Source organism: Anomaloglossus baeobatrachus, chromosome 8 (genome assembly GCF_048569485.1).
Source record: "Anomaloglossus baeobatrachus isolate aAnoBae1 chromosome 8, aAnoBae1.hap1, whole genome shotgun sequence".
In the NCBI taxonomy this organism is placed as follows: Eukaryota; Metazoa; Chordata; class Amphibia; order Anura; family Aromobatidae; genus Anomaloglossus; species Anomaloglossus baeobatrachus.
In genome coordinates, this window is record NC_134360.1 from 51,327,589 (window position 1) to 51,354,821 (window position 27,233).

At 45.8% G+C, this 27,233-nt stretch overlaps 1 protein-coding gene across 1 annotated transcript in view; it reads right to left on the minus strand.

Annotated features, from left to right (window-relative positions):
• ITPR1 (inositol 1,4,5-trisphosphate receptor type 1) overlaps nt 1–27,233 on the minus strand; it is a 120,504-nt gene that overhangs the window by 59,990 nt on the left and 33,281 nt on the right. Inside the window, 14 exon segments of the mRNA XM_075322063.1 lie at nt 440–600; nt 678–777; nt 869–1,023; nt 1,673–1,717; nt 1,899–1,994; nt 2,106–2,252; nt 2,523–2,606; nt 2,869–2,967; nt 4,171–4,329; nt 5,149–5,235; nt 6,934–7,049; nt 15,774–15,844; nt 16,935–17,037; nt 17,456–17,514. Of these exon segments, the coding sequence (XP_075178178.1) occupies nt 440–600; nt 678–777; nt 869–1,023; nt 1,673–1,717; nt 1,899–1,994; nt 2,106–2,252; nt 2,523–2,606; nt 2,869–2,967; nt 4,171–4,329; nt 5,149–5,235; nt 6,934–7,049; nt 15,774–15,844; nt 16,935–17,026 (1,412 nt within the window). The 5' untranslated portion in view covers nt 17,027–17,037; nt 17,456–17,514.

The window sequence follows — 27,233 nt, forward strand, 5'->3', positions numbered from 1 at the left end:
GGGGTGGGTCGTGCGGCATCACAGCGACGTCACACGGCAGCCGTCCAATAGAAGCAGAGGGGCGGAGATGAGTGGGACGTAACATTACGCCCACCTCCTTCCTTCCTCATTGCCGGTGGACGCAGGTAAGGAGATGTTCCTCGCCCCTGCGGTGTCACACATAGCGATGTGTGCTGTCGCAAGAACGAGGAACAACATCGCTAATAAGCAGAAAACGACTTTTTTATTTCAGGACGACCTCTCCGCAGCAAACGATTTTGCCCTCTTTTGCGATAGTTTCAGATCGCTCTTAAGTTTTACACACTGCGATATCGTTAATGACGCCGGATGTGCGTCACAAACGCCGTGACCCCCGACGATTATTCATTAACGATATCGTAGCGGGTAAAGCCCGCTATAGTGTCACAAAAACCAAGAACCTACAGGTTGCACTTCTCACCTCCTCTCGTTTTGAGTGATTGTTCCCTTCTCCAATTTTCCAGCGATGGAAGACAAAACTTTGCTGGCGTCATTAGCAAAATCCAGATCCCGCACCTCAGCGGGTGACACCGGAACAATGGCAAATGCTTCCTTGTCTTCTTTTATGGGGGATGTGCCGATCTAAGGGACAAGCATGAACCATGTTACCAGGATTAGAGTAAGGTTTGCGGGTGATAAAGCTGCCACCCATCACTCACCCTCAGCATCACCGGCTTCTCCTCATCCTTGTCTATGGGGCTATTGGTGCTGTGCACCCAGGTGTTTGTGCAGAGATGCCGCAGTCGTACATATGAGTTTCTAGAAGTGAAGGAAACCAAATCTATGTAGGATATCGAGGTTCTACATGGAGGTAGGAGGCACAAGAGACCCCTCAGATAAGGCACAGTACCTGGGCACCAGGCTGTCACCACCTCGGAGAGTGGTGGGGTCAAGCTCAAAGATTGAGGAGATATCATTGCCTTCAGGAACAGACACTAGCGTACACTTGATCTTCTCGGAGTCTATACAGAGCCGGGCACGGGCCGGATCTTGTTCCGCATCCATCTGATAAAGCAAAGATTTAGTGAGAGAATTCAGAAACTAATTCTTTAAAATTGGGGAATTGAATATGCACATGAGCTGAAAATTCAGGAAAGATGGAAGAAACAATCACAAAAGGAAAAAAAAAAAAAAAAAGAAGTTGGATCATCCATAGCAGCCAACCTGGAGTCAGAATCGTCCTGTAGCTTTAACAGGACCAAAAATAGCGGACCAGAACCTTGTAACATTGGCTCCAAACCAGAAATAGCAATGCCCCGCAATGATCTATGCACTGGACCCCGCAGTAACAGTCTCCTACACATGGGACCTCACATGGAGTAATCCCATTCTTCTACCAGGACCATATGCCACCATAGAAAAGCAGAGAAGAAATCCCCACTAGAGGCCTCAGAGCTTTGTCCATGCAGCCGAGCAGCTAATCTCTGAGCTCCACGGTGGGCATGGATCAAGAGCGGGCAATGGACGCCCTATACAAAAGGGCATACTGCTTTCTTGTAGATCTGTGGGTTATGAAATGGGCAAGAAAGCAGGTACCAGCCACAATGAACGGGGAGGAGGAAAGTGTTGAGGAATGGGTTAACAAGCTGGTGGCCCCCAGGTGGCCATGCTACTGTATGATGAGGTTCTTCTATGGGGGTAGCCTTTTACTTACAGAAACCTCAGACTCCAGGCAACCTGCATCATAGTCAGGATTTACCTGGGGAAAAAGAACCGGAAAGTGAGTGAGTCTTATCCACATGGGCGGACGGGAGCAGTGGTACTGAGCCCAAGAAGTAGTCACACTTTGGGCATATGTGCCTGGCCACCTTCAGATAGCCCAAAACAGGAGGGTCTCAAAACGGAGCGCAACAGTCATCCTCCTCGGAGGGGTCACTCACCTCCGCTGCCAGGTAATGCCCAGTTGCAAGGTGCTTGAACCTAAAGAGACTGTTCCAGTAGCCGGCGCCCCCTCTGCAGGGGTCATGTTGTACCACCTTCAAACAAACAAAAGAAAGGGTCAAGAAAAGTGCAAATCATGGAGATTAAGAGGTCATCAGAACTAGGTTTGGTGGTGAGGGGGCAGTTTGGGGTGTTGGACCCCTTACCTCCACTTCCCATAAAGCCTTGGAACTAGTTGCCGACGTGGCCGACTGTCGACCTGTGGTCCTGAGGAACACATACTGCTTTTTCCTGTGTTCATCACATGTCAAAAACTTTTCTTGCTCGGCGTGGAAGAGCCGCACAACATCGCCCTGTGGAGGTAAAACGTGGTCATTGTGCAGGCGACACTCAATGAGTTAATTTGTTTTTGTAAGGGAAGGATTCTGCTTCGAGGTCTAAATTACAATTTAGGGTCTGGGGCGGTTTCACCCCTCAAAGTCTTTTTACATGGTTTTCTTTGCTATCAAGTAGTAAGAAGATCCTGGCATTTGAGCTGGGATCTTGACCAGACCTCGATAACCTGAGGGCCCCTGTGTTGGGGGTCCGCCGCCCCGGCACATACTAATGTCAGACATACTCACCCCCTTCAGGATGTCATCCTTATTATCGCTCCACTTCATGAACAGAACAATCTTCCAACTTGTGTTACAATTCACAGAATTTACCTGGAGCCAAAAGAGGAACAGTTACCCCAAAAAAAATGGAAGGTGACAACTTCTACAAAGTTCACCAACTCTCAAAACTTGTCCACATGAATGGAGAATCCAACTATGTCATTAGGTGCACTACATGCCCAATAGTGACCGAACCCCCTACTAGGAAAGGCTGGCCCAAAAGACATCAATAAACCAAAAAACAGGTAACTCTACTTTACCAGTCATATTAGAAAAGTGGAGGCTCAGCAATAGTGCCCAACCAAGTGCTCACCTCATTACAGCCCAAGTTATCTGACAGCTGGTGACTACTGGCATGAAGAGGCTGCCCAGCATTTACAGGGTTAAGAACAACTTTATCTCCGATCACAACCTACAAAGCAAACAACATTTAGCACTTTGGAGGATAAGAACATTTTTTGCAGGGAAAAAAAAAAAACAAACAAAAACACAAAACACTAATACTGCCCCCCCTATGTACAAGACTGTAACCCCTATAATACTGCCCCCTCCCCCCCATTGTACAAGACAGTGACCCCTATAATACTGCCCCCCATGTACAAGTCTGTAACCCCTATAATAGTGCCCCCCATTTACAAGACTGTAACCCCTATAATACTGCCCCCCCCCCCAGGAACAAGACAAACCCCTATAATACTGCCCCCCCCCCCCCCATGTACAAGACTAACCCCTATAATACTGCCCCCCCCCCCCCATGTACAAGACTGTAACCCCTATAATACTGCCCCCCCATGTACAAGACTAACCCCTATAATACTGCCCCCCCCCCCCATGTACAAGACTGTAACCCCTATAATACTGCCCCCCCATGTACAAGACTAACCCCTATAATACTGCCCCCCATTTACAAGACTGTAACCCCTATAATACTGCCCCCCCCATGAACAAGACTAACCCCTATAATACTGCCCCCCCCCATGAACAAGACTAACCCCTATAATACTGCCCTCTACATACAAGAATATAACTACTATAATACTGCTCCTATGTAAATAATTTCTATATTGCACATCTGACTTTCCATGCTCTTGGTTGTAGGATTCTTGTTAGTGACTAGATAATAGGTTCTGCAGACTATACAAAGCTTTCATAAATGGCAGATTTCTCCGGCGGCGGTGGTGGTGGGGACTGGACTCCAGAACAAGGGAACTAAAATTAAAAGTCTGACCCACATAAAATGTAACCTGGGGCAGTGCAAGTGACAGCAAGAATAGAAAGAGGAGAGAAGGGATCAAAAAGGTGGCGCAAGAAGAGAACATCTTCGTCTATTTTTCAGGACCAGATATGAGCAGAGTGATGCTATAATCATGCACTCTTATGTCCAGGCAGATCTGGCCTTCAGGGCTCTAGGAAAGCTGAGTATAGCAGGTCATCACCAAGCTTATCCAGATAACCATTGCCCAGTGATTATACATTTCAGGAGGGAGGTGCACTTAGGAGTAGTTCTTACCTGGTCATCATTTTAATCAGGTTAAGGTGGTATGATTAGTATGGGGTGGCATAAGCAAGTGGAGCAGCAGGGGGTGCACTGCTCCTCAAAGAGGGGGATACTCACACTGTCCCCTATAGAGCGGAGCTTGTAGAAGGGCTGGATGTAGAACCAAGAGCCTTCATTGCCGGCTTCATCCAGCGTCACCCGCATGGCGTTCTTCTCCAGCAGCGCAGGCAGTCGCTTGTTCACGGTCAGATACTTATTACTCTTCAGATGAAGCATCTGAGAAAAAAAATAATAAAAATAATAAATACATCTAATTATATATTATTATAATATATTATATAAACAGACAGACACACAGACAGGCACACAGACAGGCACACAGACAGGCACACAGACAGGCACACAGACAGGCACACAGACAGGCACACAGACAGGCACACAGACAGGCACACAGACAGGCACACAGACAGGCACACAGACAGGCACACAGACAGGCACACAGACAGGCACACAGACAGGCACACAGACAGGCACACAGACAGGCACACAGACAGACACACAGACAGACACACAGACAGACAGACAGACACACAGACAGACACACAGACAGACACACAGACAGACACACAGACAGACACACAGACAGACACACAGACAGACACACAGACAGACACACAGACAGACACACAGACAGACACACAGACAGACACACAGACAGACACACAGACAGACACACAGACAGACACACAGACAGACACACAGACAGACACACAGACAGACACACAGACAGACACACAGACAGACACACAGACAGACACACAGACAGACACACAGACAGAGACACAGACAGAGACTATATTTTCCCTTTTAAAGACCATATCCATCCATGAGCACCATCATTCTCCATTTAGATAGATAATTACTCCACCAGCAGAATAGTGAGTGCAGCTCTGGGAGTATAATACAGGATGTAACTGGATAAGTGATTCATGCACAAAGTACCTCCTGTATTATACTCCAGAGCTGTACTCACTATCCTGCTGGTGCAGTCATATACCATACATAAATCTGAGCCAAAGCCATGCAGCACTGTACCTGGATAACATTGCCATACTGTATGACTGTCCCCAGGAGCTTGCGATTCTCAGTCTCATTCTGCTTTTTCTCTAGATCCGCTGCATGCTGTAGAAGAAAAATGTAATAAACCTTCAATTTTTCAGCAGCGTTTTTACTGGCAATAATCCCCTATCACCACAAGGGGCAGTAAACATTAAATCCTGCACTAAAACTACACTGGAGATCAACATTAGAGAACAATGTACGGTCACTCATTTTTTTCAGAAATAATGTAATTTACATTGAACATGTGAAGGTTTCCTGTAAGGGGTGCACCATGCCACTAGAACAGGGTTTTACAAAAGATCCAACATTTAACAACATAAAACCTTTATTTTGCCCAAAATGTGAGGATCATATTTAGAGAACAGCAATGACTGTAGCACAGAGAGATCAGTAAATGTTATGCAGGTAACAACAGTCACAATCAGTAGGACGTGCATCGGCCGTCGCTGTGTCTTCAGTACATCTGCGGCCACAGGACAATCACTAGTCTCTCACACTGCTCTGGTGGGATTTTGGTCCACTCTTCTTCCAGTCTCTTCCAGTTCTTTGACTGTTGTGGGTTTCTTGGCCATAACTTTGTCACCAAGGATTTTCCAGAGGTTTTCTATTGTGTTTAGATCAGGACTCTGGGCTGTGTCAATTTCATTGTTTTTCAAAGTTTTCTGTTTCAAGGAACTGCTTTATCCATTTTGCTGTGTGACAGGGGGCATTGTCCTGTATGGAAATTGCGGCTGATTGAGTGATGAATGCAAGTAAAAGGACCACGTCTTGTTGACGAAGGTTCTGATCCACACTTGTATTCACTCTGCCATGTAGCTGTATGAGAGGTGCAACTCCTGCTGCAGAAAACATTCCCCAAATCATGACCCTTCCTCCACCACCTTCCACTGACTTCTTAACACTTTGAGTTCTGTCTTTCCCCACTTTGTCGACGAAGATAATGTTTCCCATCAGACCCAAATAAATTAAAAACCTGCTTTTTTCACTAAAATGAACTATGGACACTTCTGTCCACACAACATCCTCCTCACCAAAGCCAAGTCTAGCCTTTTGATACTTTCTGCTAAAGAGAGGTTTGGTCACTGCAGAGTGTGCCTTCAATCCAAATGCTCTTAAACGTCGTGACTCTGTATGACAAAACATATCCTTATCCTGTTAAGTGCGGAACTGCCGAGCAATTCCAGCAGCAGTGTTAAAATGATTACCCATAGAGATTCTCTGCATTATCCTGTCCTTTCTTGCGAGGGCGACCAGCCTTCTTGGGGGGACTTAAAGTTTGTGCTATTGTAAAGATGCAATATTCTCAAAATCACAGACTTGAAAGACCAGCGTCTCTTGCTATGGCTGATACGGTCACCACTTTGGCCTTCATCTGGACAACCTGCTGCCAGAGGGTTTCAGTCACATTGGAACGGCACACTGGTTTGGCAAACTCCGTGCAAACTGGAAAGTTAGGCTGCCAGTTACATAGGGTGTGTCAGATAATTAAGGAAATTAGCACCAGGTGCCAGATTAACACAAATAACTTGCAGGGATCTGACAGTGTTCTCTAATTTTGAACAGTGTTCCTTTACATTTTTTATTATGTGCTCTGGACTAAATCCAATTTAATACATAGGCGGAAAATCCTGCGAGTATAATCACATAGGACGACACAATGACCGCAACATTTAGGAAATCGTGCACTCTAATTTTGATCTCCAGTGTAGCAAGTAACCCTCCCCTCAACTTCATTGACCGTCACATGGATGACCTTACATGTAACTTGTTGAGCAGGACGGTGTCGGTGGTACTACTTGCTCCGGGTTTTGCAGCTTTCCAGAACTGTTTCTGTGCAGAATATCTGTTCATGGGGCAGAGCCTGAACAAGCAGTCTGCAAGAGAACAAGAAACATGAGTCCATGGTACCTGGTGCCGCTCACTTATGATCTGCACATATAGAGCTCAGGACTAATTGATCAGGGATGACAGCTCCGGCCATTATAGTGCAGAGCCGGGCATCGTGCCCAGGATCGGGTACATTAGAGGCAGCGGTTGAGGGATTAGAAGATAATAGGACGACAGCTGGAGCGCATGACGGCTTATGGTCCAGAGACAAATGAATTGTGCAGATTAAAAACAAATACCATGGGTAGCACCACTGCAGGGAGAAAATGGTTAATACGCATGATACACACATATACATACATACATACAATTATTATCTATGTGTAAATTATATATACACATACATAATTTTATTAAAAAATTATACACAATAACTAAGTTTTTATTTTTCATATATTATACATAATTTATATAAAAATATATTATATGAAATAAAATAAACTTTAATATATTAAAAATTATATACAATAACTAAAGTTTATTTTATTTCATATAATATATTTTTATATAAATTATGTATAATATATGAAAAATAAAAACTTAGTTATTGTGTATAATTTTTTAATAAAATTATGTATGTGTATATATAATTTACACATAATCATATATACATTACACATTATTAATATATATTAATGTGTGTATTTTATTTATTTCATATAATATACATAATTTAATATATAAAAAAGATGGTTTTTTTATTTTATATTTTTTTTGTTTACTTCTCCATTAAAAAAAAAATTATATATATAATTATACATTTATTAAAAAAATTATATATATTACACATTTATATATAATATAATTTTTTTAATATATTAAAATGTATAATCTATATATATTTATACATTTTAATATATTAATTATATACAATAACCAAGTTAATTTCATATATACACTAATTTTTAATATATTTTTTTTAAATATATATTTTTTTATATATTTTTTAATTTTTTTATTTTAATATTTTTTTTTTTGCTTAGGAGGAGATGTCAAGTTTGCACAAATCTAAGAAGTAGATGCTGTGAGCTCCTCAATACTATTGACACTACCACCCCCATCATCGGTATGCAATGTAACCAATTGGGTCAACCGACCACTTTGTTCCCTGGTGAAATTGACATTTGTGGCCAAACTTTGTGGTTTCATTTCCATGTTGACTCCTCGGCTAAAAACACAATACCCTCGGGTGCGGAGAACGCTTCCGTAAAAACCGCTAAGATTCCAGATGTTTAGTCAAAATGTGCACTTTTTTTGCAGACAACCCCAGTAGACGCCTTTGTGGCAGCCATACTGGTTGTCACCCAGGTTCCCGCAGACTCCAGCATAGGCATCCCTTGCTCCGGACAAGCCCTATAATTGCATCCATATATTTGTTAGACAACTTTACAAGATCCAAAACAGCAGAAAATGGCCAAATGCACAAAAGTTTCTAAAAAAAGTTTTTGTAACAAAGTAAAAGTTTTTAAAAAGTTTGATAAAACCAAACAAGACAAAGGAACGTGACCCCAGCGGATGAGAAGGGGTTAACCCCTTGTTATGCAGGCTGCTCCTGGGAATCTGATGGTTGTCTGGGAAGGAGCCGGAGCGGCCACTGCGAGGCCCTTATTTGGTAATTAGCTGCTGCAAGGAGAAGGAGGAGGCGGAGGAGGAGAAGGAGGTTTAATAGGAAGATGCAGGATCAGATCTGGCCTGGAAGAGACCTGGATACAACCAGGGGGCACAAGTGTTACAATGTAGCAAGGGATCATTTACCGCCTCCTGCACAGAACTATTCCTGGCAGCATACACCTAGAAAGGTCTGCAAACAGGGGCAGAGACTATGGGGGACTGCCAGGTCTTAAAGAGCCACACACCCTAAAAACACCACTAGCCTTCATGAGATCATGTAAAACCAAAACACTGGAGGAAGCAAAATTTTTTTTTTTTAATTTTTCCACTTTTATTCCATTACAATTGATTGCTTACAGTTAACCATTTAAAAGGCTGACAAAGCAGAGGACAATAGGAAAGTGACAGTCTGCTATAGGCTGATGGCAGAGGATAGGTTTGAGGATGCAGCAATGGCACATGCCAGAGAAGTGGCTTTTGGGAAATGTCAAGAATCAGTAGAATTGAGGTTAATACATGAAGATTTGAGAAAGGAAGAAAAAGAAGATAGAAAAAAAAAGCAAATCAGCGATCTGTATGTAGAGGGACGGCTAATCCCTGTTCTGCTAAACTATAGGCACACAGGAAAGAACGCTCGGCTAGCATAATTCACAACCAGAGATCACACAGATCATCATTCACTCTGCATCAATGATCAGCAACTGACGGATCTCATCCGAGAAATTCATTCTCGACGAGAGCAAAATTATACAGGAGATCAGATTTTAAACATCTGTAGATGACTGTTCACCAACTACAGCATCTCAGAGCACTAGAATTTGTATTGTACTCCAGAGCTGCACTCACTATTCTGCTGGTGCAGTCACGGTGTACATACATTACTGATCCGGTACTGATCCAGAGTTACATCCTGTATTATCCTCCAGAGCTGCAATCCCTATTCTGCTAGTGGAGTAAGGCTATGTACGCACTAGAAATGTGAAGTTTCTCAAGAAAATTTCTTGAGAAACTTCTGGGAGTGAAAGATTTCCGGACCTCTGGAAAAAATCCGCATGCGGATTTGCTGCGGATTAGCCGCGATTTTCCTGCGGGTGGTTCCCTGCGGATTTTTGCAGGCTGTACTGCCGAAATCCGCAGGGTACCTGTGGAAGTAATGGACATGTTCATTTTCTCAAGAAAGTTTCTCGAGAAATTCAAGGAAATTTCTTGAGAAAAATCCGCACCAGTGCGCACAGCTATTTTTTTTTTTAACATAGAATTTGCTGGGAAATGTCTGCACAAAGATTGCAGACATTTCTCAAGAAATTTTCGCGGCAAATCCGCGGGTAAAAAGCTCTAGTGCGCACAAAGCCTAAAATACAGGATAAGTAATTTACACAGTGACTGCACCAGCAGAATAGGGAGAGTAGCTCTGGAAGGTTAATACAGGATCTACCTCAGGATCAGTACAAGATATGTAATGTAATGAACACTGACTCCATAGCTGTACTCCTTGTGTACATACATTACTTATCCTGTAATAATCCTGAGTTACATCCTGTATTTTACTCCACTAGCAGAATAGAGGGTACAGCTCTGGAGTATAATACAGGGCTTAACTCCAGATTAGTACAGGCTAAGTAATGTAATGTATGTACACAGTGACTGCATCAGCAGAATAGGGAGTGCAGCTCTGGAGTTTCATACAGGATGTAACTCAGGATAAGTAATATACATATACTCCAGAGCTGCACTCACTATTCTTCTGGTGCAATCACTGTCTACATACATTACTGATCCTGAGTTACATCATGTATTATCCTCCAGAGCTGCACTCACTAGTCTGCTAGTGGAGTATGATACAGGATAAGTAATTTACAAAGTGACTGCACCAGCAGAATAGTGAGTGCAGCTCTGGAGTATAATACAGGATGTAACTCAGGATCAGTACAAGATAAGTAATATACATCTACTCTAGAGCTGCACTCACTGTTCTGCTGGTACAGTCACTGTATAATACATTACTGATACAGCGTTACATCCTGTATTATACAGTGACTGTACCAGCAGAATAGTAAGTATATGTCCATTACTTATCCTGTCCTGATCCTGAGTTACATCCTGTATTATACTCCAGAGCACTCACTCTGCTGGTATATACATTACTGATACAGACTTACATCCTGTATGTACCAGCAGAATAGTGAGTGCTGCTCTGGGGGTATAAAACAGGATATAACTCAGGATCAGTACAGGATAAGTAATGTAATGTATGTACACAGTGACTGCACCAGCAGAATAGTGAGTGCTGCTCTGGGGGTATAAAACAGGATATAACTCAGGATCAGTACAGGATAAGTAATGTATGTACACAGTGACTGCACCAGCACAATAGTGAGTGCAGCTCTGGAGGAAAATACAGGATGTAACTCAGGATCAGTAATGTAATGTATGTACACAGTGACTGCAGCTTTGGAGTATGATTAGTAAATATGTAACTTCCTTGACTACTTTTTACCCCTGCAGGGATTTTGGAAGGGACAGAAGGTTAAGCTGCATGGAGAATGGATTTTAGCCTAATGTATTGCTCCTTGTTATCATATTTCAAGGTGTGTCTATAGTGGACAATGGGATGAGTGGATGTATAGCAATCCCCCTGCCCTCCATATGCCTCTGGTGCTGGGAAATGTCTATACAGGACATAGCAGCCGCTCTGCTTATAATGCTCCAGGACTATTATATGCTCATGTTTGTAGTGGCCCTTTAAATAATAAAACACAGCTAAAACAATATAATAACCAGAGACCTGAAGTAACAATCTGTAACAATGTGTGAAACATTTCCGTGCGGAGAGGACGCCACTTTGTAGCAGTCGGATTTGTGTATAGCTTTAGCCCCTGGTATGTAAACTCCGACATCCAGAGGAGGAATCCATCGAAGCAGGAAGATTTGGGGGGGGGGGGGGGGAATTCTTATTAGATTCCAGGTACCTGACATTTTACACTGGAGCCTTACAGCGAGGAGAAGGGTGAATCCCAGAAAGGAGTCGGATTGTTCCAAGACACTGAGCAATCTGCTTACATTAGAAGGAAACTGCTGCAGGAAAGCCCAAAGCATAAAAGACAGACGAGCGAGGGGGGACGAGAGGGACCCAGACAGGGGCTGAGGGGGCCAAAAGAAGAGTGCAGGGGAGGGAAGGGAGCAGAAAGAAAACGCTCTTCTGCATAGAAGGATGCTGCCCATGACCTCTGTCCTGGTTTCACATGCACTGATACATTCTCTCAGTCTGGACTGTTTAGCAAAGAATTGATGGTAACTGTCACAAACCACCGGGGGGTCACTCAGAAATCCCCCGCGCTGGCTACCAGTACGTCACAATCGGGGGGTAGCAAGGGGGCGTCCCCCTCCTTTATACCTCCCGACCGACAGACAGAGCACGTGACGCGCTCTCTAGCGCCCCTCTTATAGTCAGGCCAATTATGGAATTGCCCGACAATAAGCAAGGAGGCCGCTATACTACTTATGCCGATTATTGAAGGGCCCCCGGCGAGAGAAGGGTATATATTCCCCCGACCTCCGCGGGCGGAATATATAAACTCTCCCCGAATCTCACTGGCCTCCCCACAATAATCCTTGGCACAACTCGCTGCCACCAACCGATTTACGGTAACTATTAGCCGAACACACGGACGTGGGATTCAAGATCGAGATAACAGAACAGCCCAAGATTAATTATATAATTTAATCGCCTAAAGCACACTAGGAACTACAATATATACAATAGGGAATCTACAGAATATACAGTTATGTCAGAGTACAGTTACAGACAAAGCATGGTTTACAACAGGTATGCAATTCAATCAGTTACCTTGTGCGTCTGGCCACAGGGGGGCGCTGTAGACCAGGTTTCCAGGAACTCTCTCACAGGTCTGTCCCAACCAGGCCCCCGAGCAGAAGAACGCTGGAAAATGGCCGAAGTAGGGTTATCAACCTGGGCAGATCCAGGTCCCCTCCTACCTTAGTGACCTCACAGGGGGCACTGCTACTCCCCCTGCATGGATCAGAATTATCCAGCAAAGGGGATATTGGCCATAACTTTGCCTGGGAGCGTCGTAGGCGGACGCCAATGCTCTCATTGTGACAGTTATGAATTTAGCTACAGAACGAGGGGACTCATGACCTGTCTGCCAGTTCCCCATTGGCTGATATCACGCCTGGGGCATTTCCCAATGTCCTGCTCCCATAAAAAGGGGGTGCCGGCATCGTCCACATGCGGAGACACCATTTTTATGGTTGCCATATTTATCGGAAATATGGCTTGCGAGATATGAACCATTTTTTACTGGAGTCGTTCTGTCTGGCTATTTCCATAGCCTTGCTAATGAGATACAACTCTTGTTACAGGGTGACGGCAGGGAGTCATCCTGTGTCCTTTGTCCTAAAGCCACCTCATTTCCATATCACAGGACATGGCCATGGAGTTTGTTGCTAAACCAGTTGTGTGAAGGAAAGGGGGGTTGACACCAGGAGAGGGCTTCCTGACATACTTGAATATCATGATTTATCGTCATATCTCCGGATTTACCTCACAGTAACCATCAAGAATCAACAATCGGCAGCAATCACTGGTTGGGAAACAAACACCCGGCATTACATGCCAACCACAGGCCGTCAGGGCATGTTGGGTGTTTTGTATCACAGCAGCTGGAGTGTAGCAGGGTGCTCATCCCCAAATTACACTGCAACCTTCCAGCTGTGAGGTGCATCATTTGTTAGTCTCTGGGTGGAAGCAATGCTCTCCATTCATTAACTGCAAGCAGAGATCTTGTAGGAGGGTGGGGGAATTAGAGTACAGAACATACCGTATTTTTCGGACCATAAGACGCACCCTGGTTTTAGAGGAGGAAAATGAAAAAAAAAAAAAAAAAATTAAAGCAAAAAATGTGGTCATGACACTTCTGGGGCGAGGATCTGCTGCTGACACTATTATAGGGGTAATGTCCCCAATTTCTCTGCTAAGGTACCCCATCCTGCTATATACTGCCATCCTGTTATATTACCCCGTGCTCCTATATGGCATGTATCCTGGATCACACAAAAAACAACATTTATACTCCTCTTTCCTCGCTCCATGCAGCATTGCCCCTCCCCCTGTCTGTGGCGGCAGCAGCACCGCTTACCTGTGTGGAGCCATCACCGGTCACTTCCGTGCAGCACGCGATCTCCTCCAGTCTGCCGGTCAGCTGACCTGCGTGACTAGCGGCGCACAGCGATGACGTCATCGCTGTGCTCGCTGCTTTCTACACAGATCAGCTGACCGGCAGACTGGAGGAGGAGATCGTGTGCTGCACAGAAGTGTCCGGTGAGTATGCCGTACATATTCACTGCTCCCCGCGCTGATGATGGTGCGCGGGGGACAGTGAATACAGCCGCACATAATCACTTCAGGCTGTAGTTGCCAGGGGTTATCACGGCCGGCTGTTAATTATGCGCGCACCCCTCGCCCACCTGTCAATGACGGCTTCAGCGCTGAGAGATGGGCGTGCATATGAAATGAGCGGGCCCACATGGTCACGGCAGGCTGCTACAGCCTGCTTGTGCCCCCGATGACCTGCTCCACCGCAGCACCCTCATTCCCAGCCGCAGCCCTATAGTCAGACCATAAGACGCACCCCCCACTTTCCCCCAACATTTGGGGGGAAAAAAGTGCGTCTTATGGTCCGAAAAATACGGTAGTTAAGAGTTGCAGATATTCCTTTAGAAGTATTGTTCCTGAAGTGTCATCGTCGGGTGCGCACCGCTCCTCTGCCTCCAGGCGTGGTGCACCCCTGACGTCTCAGTTTGGACCAGCGTCATGGGTGCACCACTGATCTGAACTGCACTGGTGAAGCCGGGGACCGTAAAGCTCACTGGATCGTGCACTCCAGAGACCCAGCGGCTTTAGATCAGTGCTTAGATGAGAATGGTTTTTTTGGAATAAGAATATTAGAAGCGGTTTTCTGGATGACATTAAGAATGGGAACCTGCCACGAGGGATAATATATGTAATATTATAAACACACACACACACACACAATTATATTCACCTATGGGGTGCATGGGCATCGCTGCTCGCAGGTCTGATGCCTCCTCTGCTGCCACCTCAGTCCTCCTACAGAGCCCAGTGTGAATGGCTGCTCCTATGTCATCCACGCAGAGGCTACCATTGCATTCCTGCGCAGGCATACTTTGACCTCCCCTGCTGAGAGCAGAGCAAAGTTCTGTAATGCACATGCGTGAGGAAAGGTGAAAGACCACCCGCGCAGTCGCACTACAATACTTTGAGCTGCCCTCAGCAGACAAGATCAAAGTGCGCCTGTGCAGGAGCTCAATGCCGGCTTATGTGGATGGTATAGGATGCATCATCCGTACTGGGTTGAAGGAGGACAGGGATCACAGCAGAGGAGGCGCCAGACCGGAGAGCAGTGACACTTATCGGACTGGACCATCCCCTAGGTGAGAGCATTATAAAAAGTGTTTTCCATGTTATATAGGTTTAAACAAAAACAAAAAAAAGCCCCCAGTCCATCTAGTTCACCCTTCCTCCACGAATTATATATTTTGTCATTAACTCATTTATAACCAACAATGTTGTGTACTGAGGAAATCCCCCAGCCCTGATATAAAGGCTGTTATAGTATCTGCCATCACTATGTCTTGTGGTCGGCATTCCACAGTCTGACTGCTCTAACTGTAAAGAATCCTTTCCTATTTAGCTGCCGGAGTCTCTTTTCTTCCACCCGCAGTGAGTGCCCCCTGTACAGCACGGCCTGGGCTTTTATATACAGCATTCCAGAACACTGTATATAAGGGCTCACTGGTGGTGGCCGCAGCTTATAGTTGCTAAATCTGGTGACAAGTTCCCAAAGCCACCTGCAGATTTCAGGAGTGGTGACCTCAAACCAACATGCAGCGCTGCCTCCAGCACACCCATGTCAAAAGCAGAACATTTGCAGTCATAGGGTGGTTATGATGTCCTGGGCACCCAGCTCAGTGGTGATCTGCCACCATTATAGCAGCCCATCACCCATGGGAGAATAGCAAATACGCCACAGTTTTACCACCCAATATAAGCTACATACCTCGAAACTTCTTTGGGGGATTATTTAGGTCGCCAGCTTCAGGCTGCACCACACAACGGTCGTCCACCAAACTGCAGAAAACAAGGAGACCGTAAAAAGAAAAATAGAATCTGATCTATATTATTTTTTATTTTATATAACACACACACACACACACACACACACACACACACACACACACACACACACCACACTTCTCATCTCGAACAACTGTCAACTGTTAAGAGGAGACTTTGTGCAGAAGCCTTCATGGTAAAATAGCTGCTAGGAAACCACTGCTAAGGACAGGCAACAAGCAGAAGAGACTTGTTTGGGCTAAAGACCACAAGGAATGGACATTAGACCAGTGGAAATCTGTGCTTTGGTCTGATGAGTCCAAATTTGAGATCTTTGGATCCAACCATCATGTCTTTGTAGAAAAGGTGAACGGATGGACTCTACATGGCTGGTTCCCACCGTGAAGCATGGAGGAGGAGGGGTGATGGTGTGGGGGGGGGGCTTTACTGGTGACACTGTTTGGAATTTATTCAAGGCATACCGAACCAGCATGGCTACCACAGCATCTTGCAGAGGCATGCTATTCCATCCGGTTTGCATTTAGTTGGACCATCATTTATTTTTCAACAGAACAATGACCCCAAACACACCTCCAGGCTGTGTAAGGGCAATTTGACTACGAAGGAGAGCGATTGGGTGCTACGCCAGATGACCTGGCCTCCACAGTCCCCAGACCTGAACCCAATCAAGATGGTTTGGGGTGAGCTGGACCGCAGAGTGAAGGCAAAAGTGCCAACAAGTGCTAAGCATCTCTGGGAACTCCTTCAAGACTGTTGGAAGACCATTTCCGGTGACTACCTCTTGAAGCTCATCAAGAGAATGCCAAGAGTGTGCAAAGCAGTAATCAAAGCAAAAGGTGGCTACTTTGAAGAATCTAGAATATTAGACATATTTTCAGTTGTTTCACACTAAATATTTCATTCCACATGTGTTAATTCATAGTTTTGATGTCTTCAATGTGAATCTGCAATTTTTGGAGTCATGAAAATAAAGAAAACTCTTTGAATGAGAAGGTGTGTCCAAACCTTTGGTCTGTACTGTAATATACACACACACACACACACACACACACACACACACACATTTCCCTGGCATCAATCTCACCCCAGCGTGCTGATAAATCCATTGACCGACCCCTCGGCGTACAGGGAAACAATATCCCCCACATGCAGAAAACTTGACATCTTGTCCGACATGTTTGCTGATCCTGGAAGAAAAAAAGACGTAAAACAAAAAGGACAATGCCAAGGTGACACCGGAGCGCATGTGATTGGCACTGGATCTAGCTGCCAATTCACCCGCTGTCAGGACACACTGTAATCTCTCCTACTGCGCAGATCTGAAGAGAGCCCGTCATCCTGGGACGTGAATCCACAGCAGCCAGGACAGGCGTGCAGATATTATTCTGCATAGGGAATTTTTTTTTTTTTTTTTGCCCGCCCTCCCATCCCACACACTTTGATGGGGGTGCGCATAATATTAACTCCTACAATCAGCTCAAACACAATGGAGTACAAAATGCTTGAGAGGTGGAGGGCGCTTTTTCTTAATGACGAAGGTTTGATTGGGAGGGTCACGTCAGTGATAGTCACTTAAGGTGTATGGAAAGAGGGCCCAGTACACACCTGGAATTCCTCAGCATCCACAGCAATGTGTCCTCCCCTCACAGCAGCCACCAGTCACCCTGAAAAGAGAAATGGCATTGTTTAATACATACAGAATACTGAGAAGACTCCGGAGCAGAAAACCCAAAAATGTTTAAGACAAAAATACAAATACAGACACAAAAATTAGTTAGAACTACTTTGGAGTCTTCCTTTTTAAAGAAAGCACTCCCAAGTTTTTATCCTCTTATATAATGTGATAACTTCAATATATTAAGGCTGTATGCCCACACTGCTTCCCCCCCCTCCATGCGTTCCATCAATATTGAAAGGAAAACTGCATCCCAGCAAAGTCTCAGAAAACTGAAGTGCTGTGCACACATTGCAGAAAAACAAAAAAAACACCAACTACTGACCTGTCAATTTTCTGTTTTGTTCCCCCATCTCAGTTTATAAAAAGCACATTTTCAGCTTTAAGTGCAGAAAAAAAAAAACCAAAAACTACAATGTTGCCACATAGCAATTGTAAGCACACAGTTAGGGTAATTTTGACCAGCAACCCATTTAATTCTTCTCTTTTCCATTAAATATGTCACATCACATGATTAAAGCTGAAGCCTACTAAGCTCTATGTAGAAACAAAGTCTCTTCTCCATGCATTGCATGAGCCACCACTGCAAAAGTCCCTGGCGGGGGGGGGGGGGGGAACGCAGCACGGTCAGGAGGTTTTTTTTTGGGGGGGGGGGGCACAAAACACACTGTTCTATTTCTACATGGAGCAGGGAAGAAGGAAGAAAAAAAAAAAAAATAACTGGGTAGAAAGGCAAAATGAGCAACTGCAAGTACACAGTGCATATAAAATTATATGATTGCAATATATACAAAAATAAAAAAAAAAAAAAAAAGAGGAAGATAAAAACTGATTGGTGTGCTGCTCGAAAAATAACTCAGGGACGGAGGGGTTTTTTTGTGGAGGGGGGGGGGGGGTCTTCTGTTCAGACACCTATGTGCAAGAAGCAAAAAAGGTTCCCCCCCCCCCCCAGGCAGTTAAAGCCCACCATTACAATGCCTGCAGGATTTTGCTTAATGAATGGTCGCCATAACATTACCCTGCAGGTTCCTTTGCAGCACACAGTGATGGACATTGCTCCAGACCACCCTACAAAATACTTTGATGACCATGGCTTCAAGACTAAAGCATAGCACCACTTAGGAAGGAGGAAGGCGCAGGCAGCCCAGGAGGATTATGTTGCCAAACACATTCAATTCTGGAGGAGTCTTGTGTCTGGGTCCCTGGGGTCAGACAGTTTTGACATAATGTCATCCATAGGTGACCGGCTCCAGCCACAAATACCAGGAGGATTCTCCGAGAGCATCATCCACCTCCTGCTGCTCTTGAGAATAAGAGCTGCATCCAGAAATCACTGCCCGTGTACCTGACATTGCTGCTGGACTGGCTTAGGGTGGGTCGACTCTAGAGGGTAGTAGAGGGGTTGTTAAAGGGCACCCCAAATTTGCTGCAGGAAGTATGGCTGACAGCTTTGTAGAATTCCTACCGACTGGCAGTAGGAACCATGTACAATTTTATTAGCGCCGCTGTCTGCGAAAACGACTGTTACGAGCCAGGACCTGCCGCCATCTTTATAGACGTCTCTGCAAATAAAATCCGACCCCCCACACAGAGCAGAATAAGGCAGAGGAGGGAGCAGAACTTCACCGGCATTAATGACCTCTGGAGACAAGATCCTGACAGGGGCCCAAGGATGAGCGGAAATCTTAAGTAAATAACCCTTCAAGATCTCATAAAACCTGCAGCAGCCGAGAGACTCCGCCACATGAATTCTACCCAAGTTTGGCATTTTCTTCTATATTGTTCCACGATCCAAGAAGGAAACGTGAGGCTGTTATCACAGGACACGAGAGCCTGCCAAGAAGAACATAATACTCAAGTCCAGGAGGAGCAATTATACAAGATGTGAGTGTGCCAAGAGGCATGGAGGGGCGATACCCATCAAAAGGTCACAGGCGTACAACTATTGGGGAGCAGCTCAGGCTGTAGTGGACCATGCACCATGTCTGATCATCTCTAATGATGGGTGAAAACTTAAAAAAAAAAAAAATAAAAATAAAATATACAGGTTCGGACTATTTGTCTCTAACAACGAGTCTAATGCAAATCAATGGGAAACTCTGCAGCAGACCCTCCTAGGATGTCTGACGGGGCTGTAAAAAAAAAAAAAAAAAAAAAAAAAAAAAATGCTGAAAGGGAACACCATATGGAAGATACTGGGATGCATCTCTGAAACCAGTAGCTTCTGAGAACCTACGTTGTCAGAGTATTATGCCACTTTCAAGTGTGGCCCCCACCTATTTGGGATAACTTAGACAGCTGCAGGCTGCAGCCCCCAGCTGTGTGCTTTATCTTGGCTGGTTATCAAAAATAAAAAGGCTCCCCCATGCATAATTATTTTACACAACATGGGCGCCTGATATTTTTGATAATCAGCGCAGATAAAAGTAGGCAACTGGGGACTAGTATTCTCAGGCTGCAAAGTCCCCTGGTTACTTTGCCCTCCCCAGTCGAAACGTAGCAGCCCACAGCTGCCCCACAAATGGCACATCCATTAGATATGCCAACTGTGGCACTTTACCTGTCTAATCTTGATTGTCCTAGTGTAGTGGCAATCTGAGTAATATATGGGGTTGATGGCAGCTGTGATTTATCAAAGATTACAGCTGCCATCCAGCCCTGGGTTGGTAATGGAGAGCAGACTCTCACCACCACCCTTACCAACTCTAAGAAGGGAGACACACACACACACACACACACACACACACACACACACTGTCCCCAAAACTATCTTGACTGTTGCGTCCAGAGGCCAAGATGAGTGGTAACATTAGAACACATGGCCACTCACAGCAGCCTCCAAAACGCACAGTGCAGTGTGGGAGCTGCCAGAAGTGATCTCAGGTGAACCCAGTGCCAGACTCATGTCAGCAGCACAGTCCAAGAGCTGTGAGGCCAGGAAACCTGGAGGCTGTGAGCTCTGGTAAGAGTTTATAGCCTACAGATTTCCCAGCAGCTGGGAACTACAGGAACCTTTAAGACCCCCTTAAAGTTACCAGGCCTCACAACTACTGGACTGCACTGCCGCCGTGAGACCACGTCTGATACAAAAGGTCACTTCTGGTGGTTCTCATGATGCCCTCTGTATGAACCACCAGCTGTGACCTCGGGTAAACTTAGTGCTGGACTGTGCTGCCACCGTGACACGTATTCTGATAGAAGTGACCTCAGGTAAACTCTGTCGGACTAGCAGCTCCCACGCTGCTCTGTATGTCCTGGAGGATGCGGTGAGTGGTCACCAGGGCTGTGGAGACTGTAAACTAAACCTTCGACTCCGACTCCGAAATTTCTCTTGCACCGACTCAAGACTCCTACATATATTGCTTATAGTTAGGTGAAAAATGTATTGTAGTACATGAACATGTGTATGTGAACATCAGACATTTAATAATTGTTATGATACAATAATCAAGATATTTGGATATAACATAAAATATATTTATTGGAATACAACTTTAGAACACAACTGTAATAAATTGTAAATATGTAATACACTATGTAATATACAGTAGATTATATCTATCGTGTGTGTGTGTTAGATATATCGTGTGTGTGAGATAGATATATAATCTACTGTATATTACATAGTGTATTACATATTTACAATTACAGTTTGTGTTCTGAAGTTGTATCCAATAAATACATTTTATGTTCTATCCAAATATCTTGATTGTTGTATCAAAAATAATTAAATGTCTGATCACATTGCACTACAATACATTTTTAACTTAAATATAAGCATTATACTAAATATTATTTAATAAAATATTCAGCACATTCTGCATTGCACTACTGTCCCCAATTTATTATATATTTTAGGAGTCGGAGTAGGTGCATTTTATACAGACTCCGCCAAAATGAGCTTCGACTCAGACTCCACAGCCCTGGTGGTCACGTCTTCTAAGGTCACCGTTCACTATGGCCTCCAGATGAAGCAGAGCCAGATGAGTCATGGGACATAGTGTGGATTACGTTAGACCTGTGGGTGTGTTTTGGGGGTAAATAAATTGGTGAAAGGGGTGTTTGTATATATTTATTTTCTTGGACAATCCTGGAAGTTCATTTTCTAGGAAGTGTGGCGCCCCTGCGACCTCAGGCGCCACAGGGTACTGCACCTCACCTGAGGTGCAGTATTCATCGCGGATACGGAGGAGGTAGTCACCTGCAAACAACAACCACACTCAACCAACACATAACATGGGGGTTCTGTCACTGGGACCGGGCTAGGTGGCCATCACGAGGTATGGTATCTCATGCCCACTTGTTCAGGGACCCGGGGGCACCCACAGGGGGAAGTTAGGAGCCACCTCAGACAAGAGGCAGTTCGCACCGGACAGCGCCCGAGTCAGGTCCGACTCCGGAACGGACGAGCAAGCAAAGACAAAGTGTGGGGTCCATGGTCTGGAGCTGAAGGCTCAACTCGGGATCTTAGGAAAGAAGGGGAATCCCAGGATTTGCGGGGAGTGCAGAAGGCACACGTGACCCGTTCCATTGTCCAGGAGCTGGGGTGGAGGGAAACCAATCGAAAGGAGACACACAGAAGTAACCACCAGCCACGACCTCCGAAGTATCCGGGATCGGCTGATGCCTATCATAGCGTAGCCCGGTACTCCAACAGCAGTGTGTGACCAGTGAGTAAAAGACCTTGAACTGCTCTGCATGTGTCATCCAGTTACTGCCGGTGCCCTCCCCACCGTGCCAGATAGTCTATTACCACCACCATTCTCCCTGGGTCCACAGCTCTGCCTGTGGAGAGCTGAACCATCTAAGCTGCGTTGTCATCCGCCCCAGCAGAGAAGTCTCACAGCGGCAGCTGATATTGGCCGCACACCACAGGTGGCGTCACGAACAATTACCCCCATAGTCCCTATGCCCAGCCTTTTATTGACACCTGGGTCACGGAACTGGGCAAGGCCACCGTGGCATCCCAGGAGAAGCACCGCGGCCCGCTGACTAGTAACCCCCGACCCCACGGGCGCGTCAGAAGCCTCCGAAGTGACTACATAAGGAACACTACTAGTGTAGCTGTGCATCCAGCTCAGATCAGATACAAAGCGACATGATCTGTCAGCGTGGCCCCTGCTTCTTCCTCCCATCTGTATAGGCAGCTGTACTCTGATTCCTTAGTGAGCCGCCACTTAACCTTAACAAGATGGATTTTAGCAGTTTTATATAGACTGATGAGGAGTTCAGGAGGTGGAGGAGAAATGGCTCATGTGTGGATAAAGATGCAGCTATCTACCCCAGTCATATATTCACATTTATAAATAACATTTGCAGAAACAGTGACCATTTAGGGGTATATTCACACTGCAGATTTAATTACCCCAAATAGAAGCAGAAAGGATGAAAAGAGGCGCCTCTCTGGGGTGGGGAGAAAAGCCATGTAGTGCTGAGCAGGGTTCTCAGACAGCTTGGTCAGGTGGGCTGGGGGGGGCCACAGATCGGCCTCTTTTCCCCTAAAGCGCATGAAATTTGTGTCTCTATTTTTAGGCCTCTGATAATACAGCTGGCGGGAGTCACATCAGAACGATCGGCCGCTCCGGATAACTGGCAGCAACCAAGCAGAAGAGATTTAATGACTAGAAAAGGCTCGTTATATCCGGAGGGGAGGACGGCGGAGATGTGACACCGGAGCGAGCGCTGACGGGGCAGACATGACAGGTCATCAGTATCAGCCCCTCATTACAAGTTTCTGGAGGTTAGGAGACCCCCCCGATCACTGCTGACCACACAGCCCCCAGATTCTCCCAGTAGACAGGCAGCGATCGATCAATGATCGGCACAGCCGGACCCCAGGAGACGCCTCTGTTCTGCTTCATCAATTTTAATTGTATTTATGAGAAATAATGAACCAATGGAACTAATAGGACAAAGATGAGACGCTCTGCAGAACAAGGACGGATGAGATGGGAGGGGGGGCTGTATTATAGGAGCATTTCTTCTTGTGATGTCAAGACCACATCTCAAAACAAAAAACAGTGTTATCGCGTGCAATGACACTACAACTCCCAGCATGCCCAGATAGCTGCAGGCTCCAGTACTAGCACAATACAAGGGATACAAAACAAATAGCACAAGCGAGGTTGAGTCCAATGTAAATGCTTATTGGTGGTGGGCCATGGACTAGCACATATGGACATTAAAAGGGTGCCCCCACCCTCACATAGGACCTCCACAACAAGAACCAATTCATTTGCTGGATTTCTTCTTTTGTGTGTCATCTATGGTATTCACTGACTTTCTTCATGTCAAACTTCAAACCAGGGCATAGGGTTCATGAAGCTAGTGCAAAGTTAACCCCTTATTAACTCACTTGCCACCGCATCAGGGTTAAATCAGGAAGAGCCGGATAAAGTGTTGGGACTATTGTGTCTAATGCAATTCCGGGCAACTGCAGGCTGCTAGTTTTAGGCTGGGGAGCACCCAATAAGCATGGGTCTCCCCAGCCTGAGAATATCAGCCCTCACCTGTCAGCTTTATCTTGGCTGGGTATCAAAATTGGGTGGAGAGGGGGGGGTTAAAGACCTGTGATTGGAAGCAGTCAGATGCACTGTGACTCAGGGTGGGGGAAAGTATGAGTGCAACCAAACACGGTGGGCAGGGAAAGCAGGGCATATGCAATGAACGTAATGCATGTTACCGGAAGTGGATGAGCGGCCGCAGGAGGAGTGTACAGCAATCCCGGAGCCTTGGTAAGTATAGTGCGCCTGCTCCCATCCCCCTATCCCTTCTACCAACATTTTTTAAACCACTGGATTCGGGGTCCCCATAAGCTTATATGGTGACTGGAATCCTCTCAGAACAGAATTTTAAAAACCGGATCACTGGGAACTGCCGGTCCTGGTAATCTGCGGGTCAGCTCATCACTAAGGGCTGCTTCTTACTTGCGAGTTTCTCGCAGTAGAGCAATGTGAGAAAATCTCGCATTGGAATCGGACACATGTTAGTGAATGATTCAGCTCTCATCTGCGATTTTTTTCTCAGTCCAAATCGGACTGAGGAAAAAAAAAATCGCAGCATGCTGCTTTTTTGCGAGTTTCTACTGCGAGTTTCTCCAATGCAAGTCTATGGGAGCGTGTAAAAAAATCGGATGTCACGGGACGGCACTCACACCATCCTAGTGACATCCGATTTTCTAAATACATTTCTCGCATGTTTCCTAAAACACTGGAAACGAGCGATGTCTCACAATGTCTGTCAATCACTATTCTCTGTCAGTCGGTCTCTCCCTCTCGGTCTCTGTTCTCTCTCTGTCGGTCGGTCACTATCTCTGTCCCTCTCCCACAGTCTGTCAGTCATTTTCCCCTCCTCTCTCATACTCACCGATCCCCGATCTCCAGCGCGGCGCTGCACGGCTTTCACACTGCTGCGGCGGCTTTTACTATTTTGAAAAAGCCGGCCGCCCATTAAACAATCTCGTATTCCCTGCTTTACCCGCCCACAGGCGCCTATGATTGGTTGCAGTGAGACACGCCCCCACGGTGAGTGACAGGTGTCACACTGCACCCAATCACAGCAGCCGGTGGGCGGGTCTATACTGTGCAGTGAAATAAATAAATAAATTTAAAAAAATGGCGTGCGGTTCCCCCCAATTTTAATACCAGCCAGATAAAGCCATACGGCTGAAGGCTGGTATTCTCAGGATGGGGAGCTCCACGTTATGGGGAGCCCCCCAGCCTAACAATATCAGTCAGCAGCCGCCCAGAATTGCCGCATACATTATATGCGACAGTTCTGGGGCTGTACCCGGCTCTTCCCGATTTACCCTGGTGCTTTGGCAAATCGGGGTAATAAGGAGTTATTGGCAGCCCATAGCTGCCAATAAGTCCTAGATTAATCAAGTCAGGCGTCTATGAGACACCTTCCATGATTAATCTGTAAATTACAGTAAATAAACACACACACACACACTCCAACAGTGACAGCGATTAACCTCAGTGACAGCTCAGCTGATCGCGCTACTCACCTCAGTTGCTGCTTGGAGGTGACCGGAGCGGCGGTGTCTTCTGCAGCTCCTGTCACCTTCATGCTGGAAGCGACGCTGGAGGTCCATGGAGTACGCCGGACATGGAGGGCTTTTGGGGATTATTAAATTGGTAATGAGGGAATGTGTTTGTGGTTTTTATTTCTAATAAAGGATTTTTCGGGTGTGTGTGTTTATTTACTGTCACTTACAGATTAATCATGGAAGGTGTCTCATAGACGCCTGACTTGATTAATCTAGGACTTATTGGCAGCTATGGGCTGCCAATAACTCCTTATTACCCCGATTTGCCAACGCACCAGGGTAAATCGGGAAGAGCCGGGTACAGCCCCAGAACTGTCGCATATAATGTATGCGGCAATTCTGGGCGGCTGCTGACTGATATTGTTAGGCTGGGGGGCTCCCCATAACGTGGAGCTCCCCATCCTGAGAATACCAGCCTTCAGCCGTATGGCTTTATCTGGCTGGTATTAAAATTGGGGGGAACCGCACGCCATTTTTTTTAATTATTTATTTATTTATTTCACTGCACAGTATAGACACGCCCACCGGCTGCTGTGATTGGTTGCAGTGAGACACCTGTCACTCAGCGTAGGGGCGTGTCTCACTGCAACCAATCATAGGCGCCTGTGGGCGGGTAAAGCAGGGAATACGAGATTGTTTAATGGGCGGCCGGCTTTTTCAAAATAGTAAAAGCCGCCGCAGCAGTGAGAAAGCCGTGCAGAGCCGCGCCGGAGATCGGGGATCGGTGAGTATGAGAGAGGGGGGGAAACTTCAGTCACTCGGGGGATTAGTGGTCACCGGTGAACCCTTCACTGGTGACCGCTAATCAGGACGCGGCACAGACAGAGCCGCAGCATGACAATGAAGTCGGGGGAAGTTCACCCGAGTTCATTCTGATTGTGCGGCTCTGTCTGTGTCTGCTGTCATCTGCCATTCAGCTCTGCTACATAGCTGTCTGTGTCTGCTGTCAGCGGCCATGTAGCAGAGCTGAATGGCAGATGACATAGTAAAAAATACGCATTACACACGCATTACACACGCTAGTAAAATCTCAGAAATCGCATCGCACTTGCGTTGCACTCGCACCTAACGTGAACTAAAAATCAGCCGAGTTTTTTCCAGCCCAGTCGGACCGATTTTACTCGCATAGATGTGTTTCCACCCTAAATAACAGTCACCACCTATCCTATTGGTAGGCGGTAAATTCTTTTCACCAGACAACCCCTTTAAGTAAAGTCAGCAGCACAGTCCACTTAAAAGTGAATTAGTCACCATTTTTTAGTCCTCTAATCTTAGATCTGCATTATGTAGGGGCAGAGACTGATTCTGGCAATGTCACTTACTGGTCTACCTGCTGTAGCTTTATCAGAAAACCACCGCTAGAAAACTGGTTAACATGCTACCATGTCATCCTCCATATTCATAAGCCTTGTATAACCCCCACCACTGATTGGCAGCTTGTGTACACTGTGCATAGGCAGAAAGCTGCTAATCACTGGTGTGGGTGGTATTCACACAGTCTACAGCAGCCAGACCAGTAAGTGACAGATCAGGGTCTCTGCCCTCAAATCACCCGGCTGACCGAGTCCATGTAACCGGACAGTTTGCCACAACCTCAAGGCTAATACAAAGGTCGTTTTTGACCTTTACGAACAGGAAGGCTTCTCCTTTTCCCATTG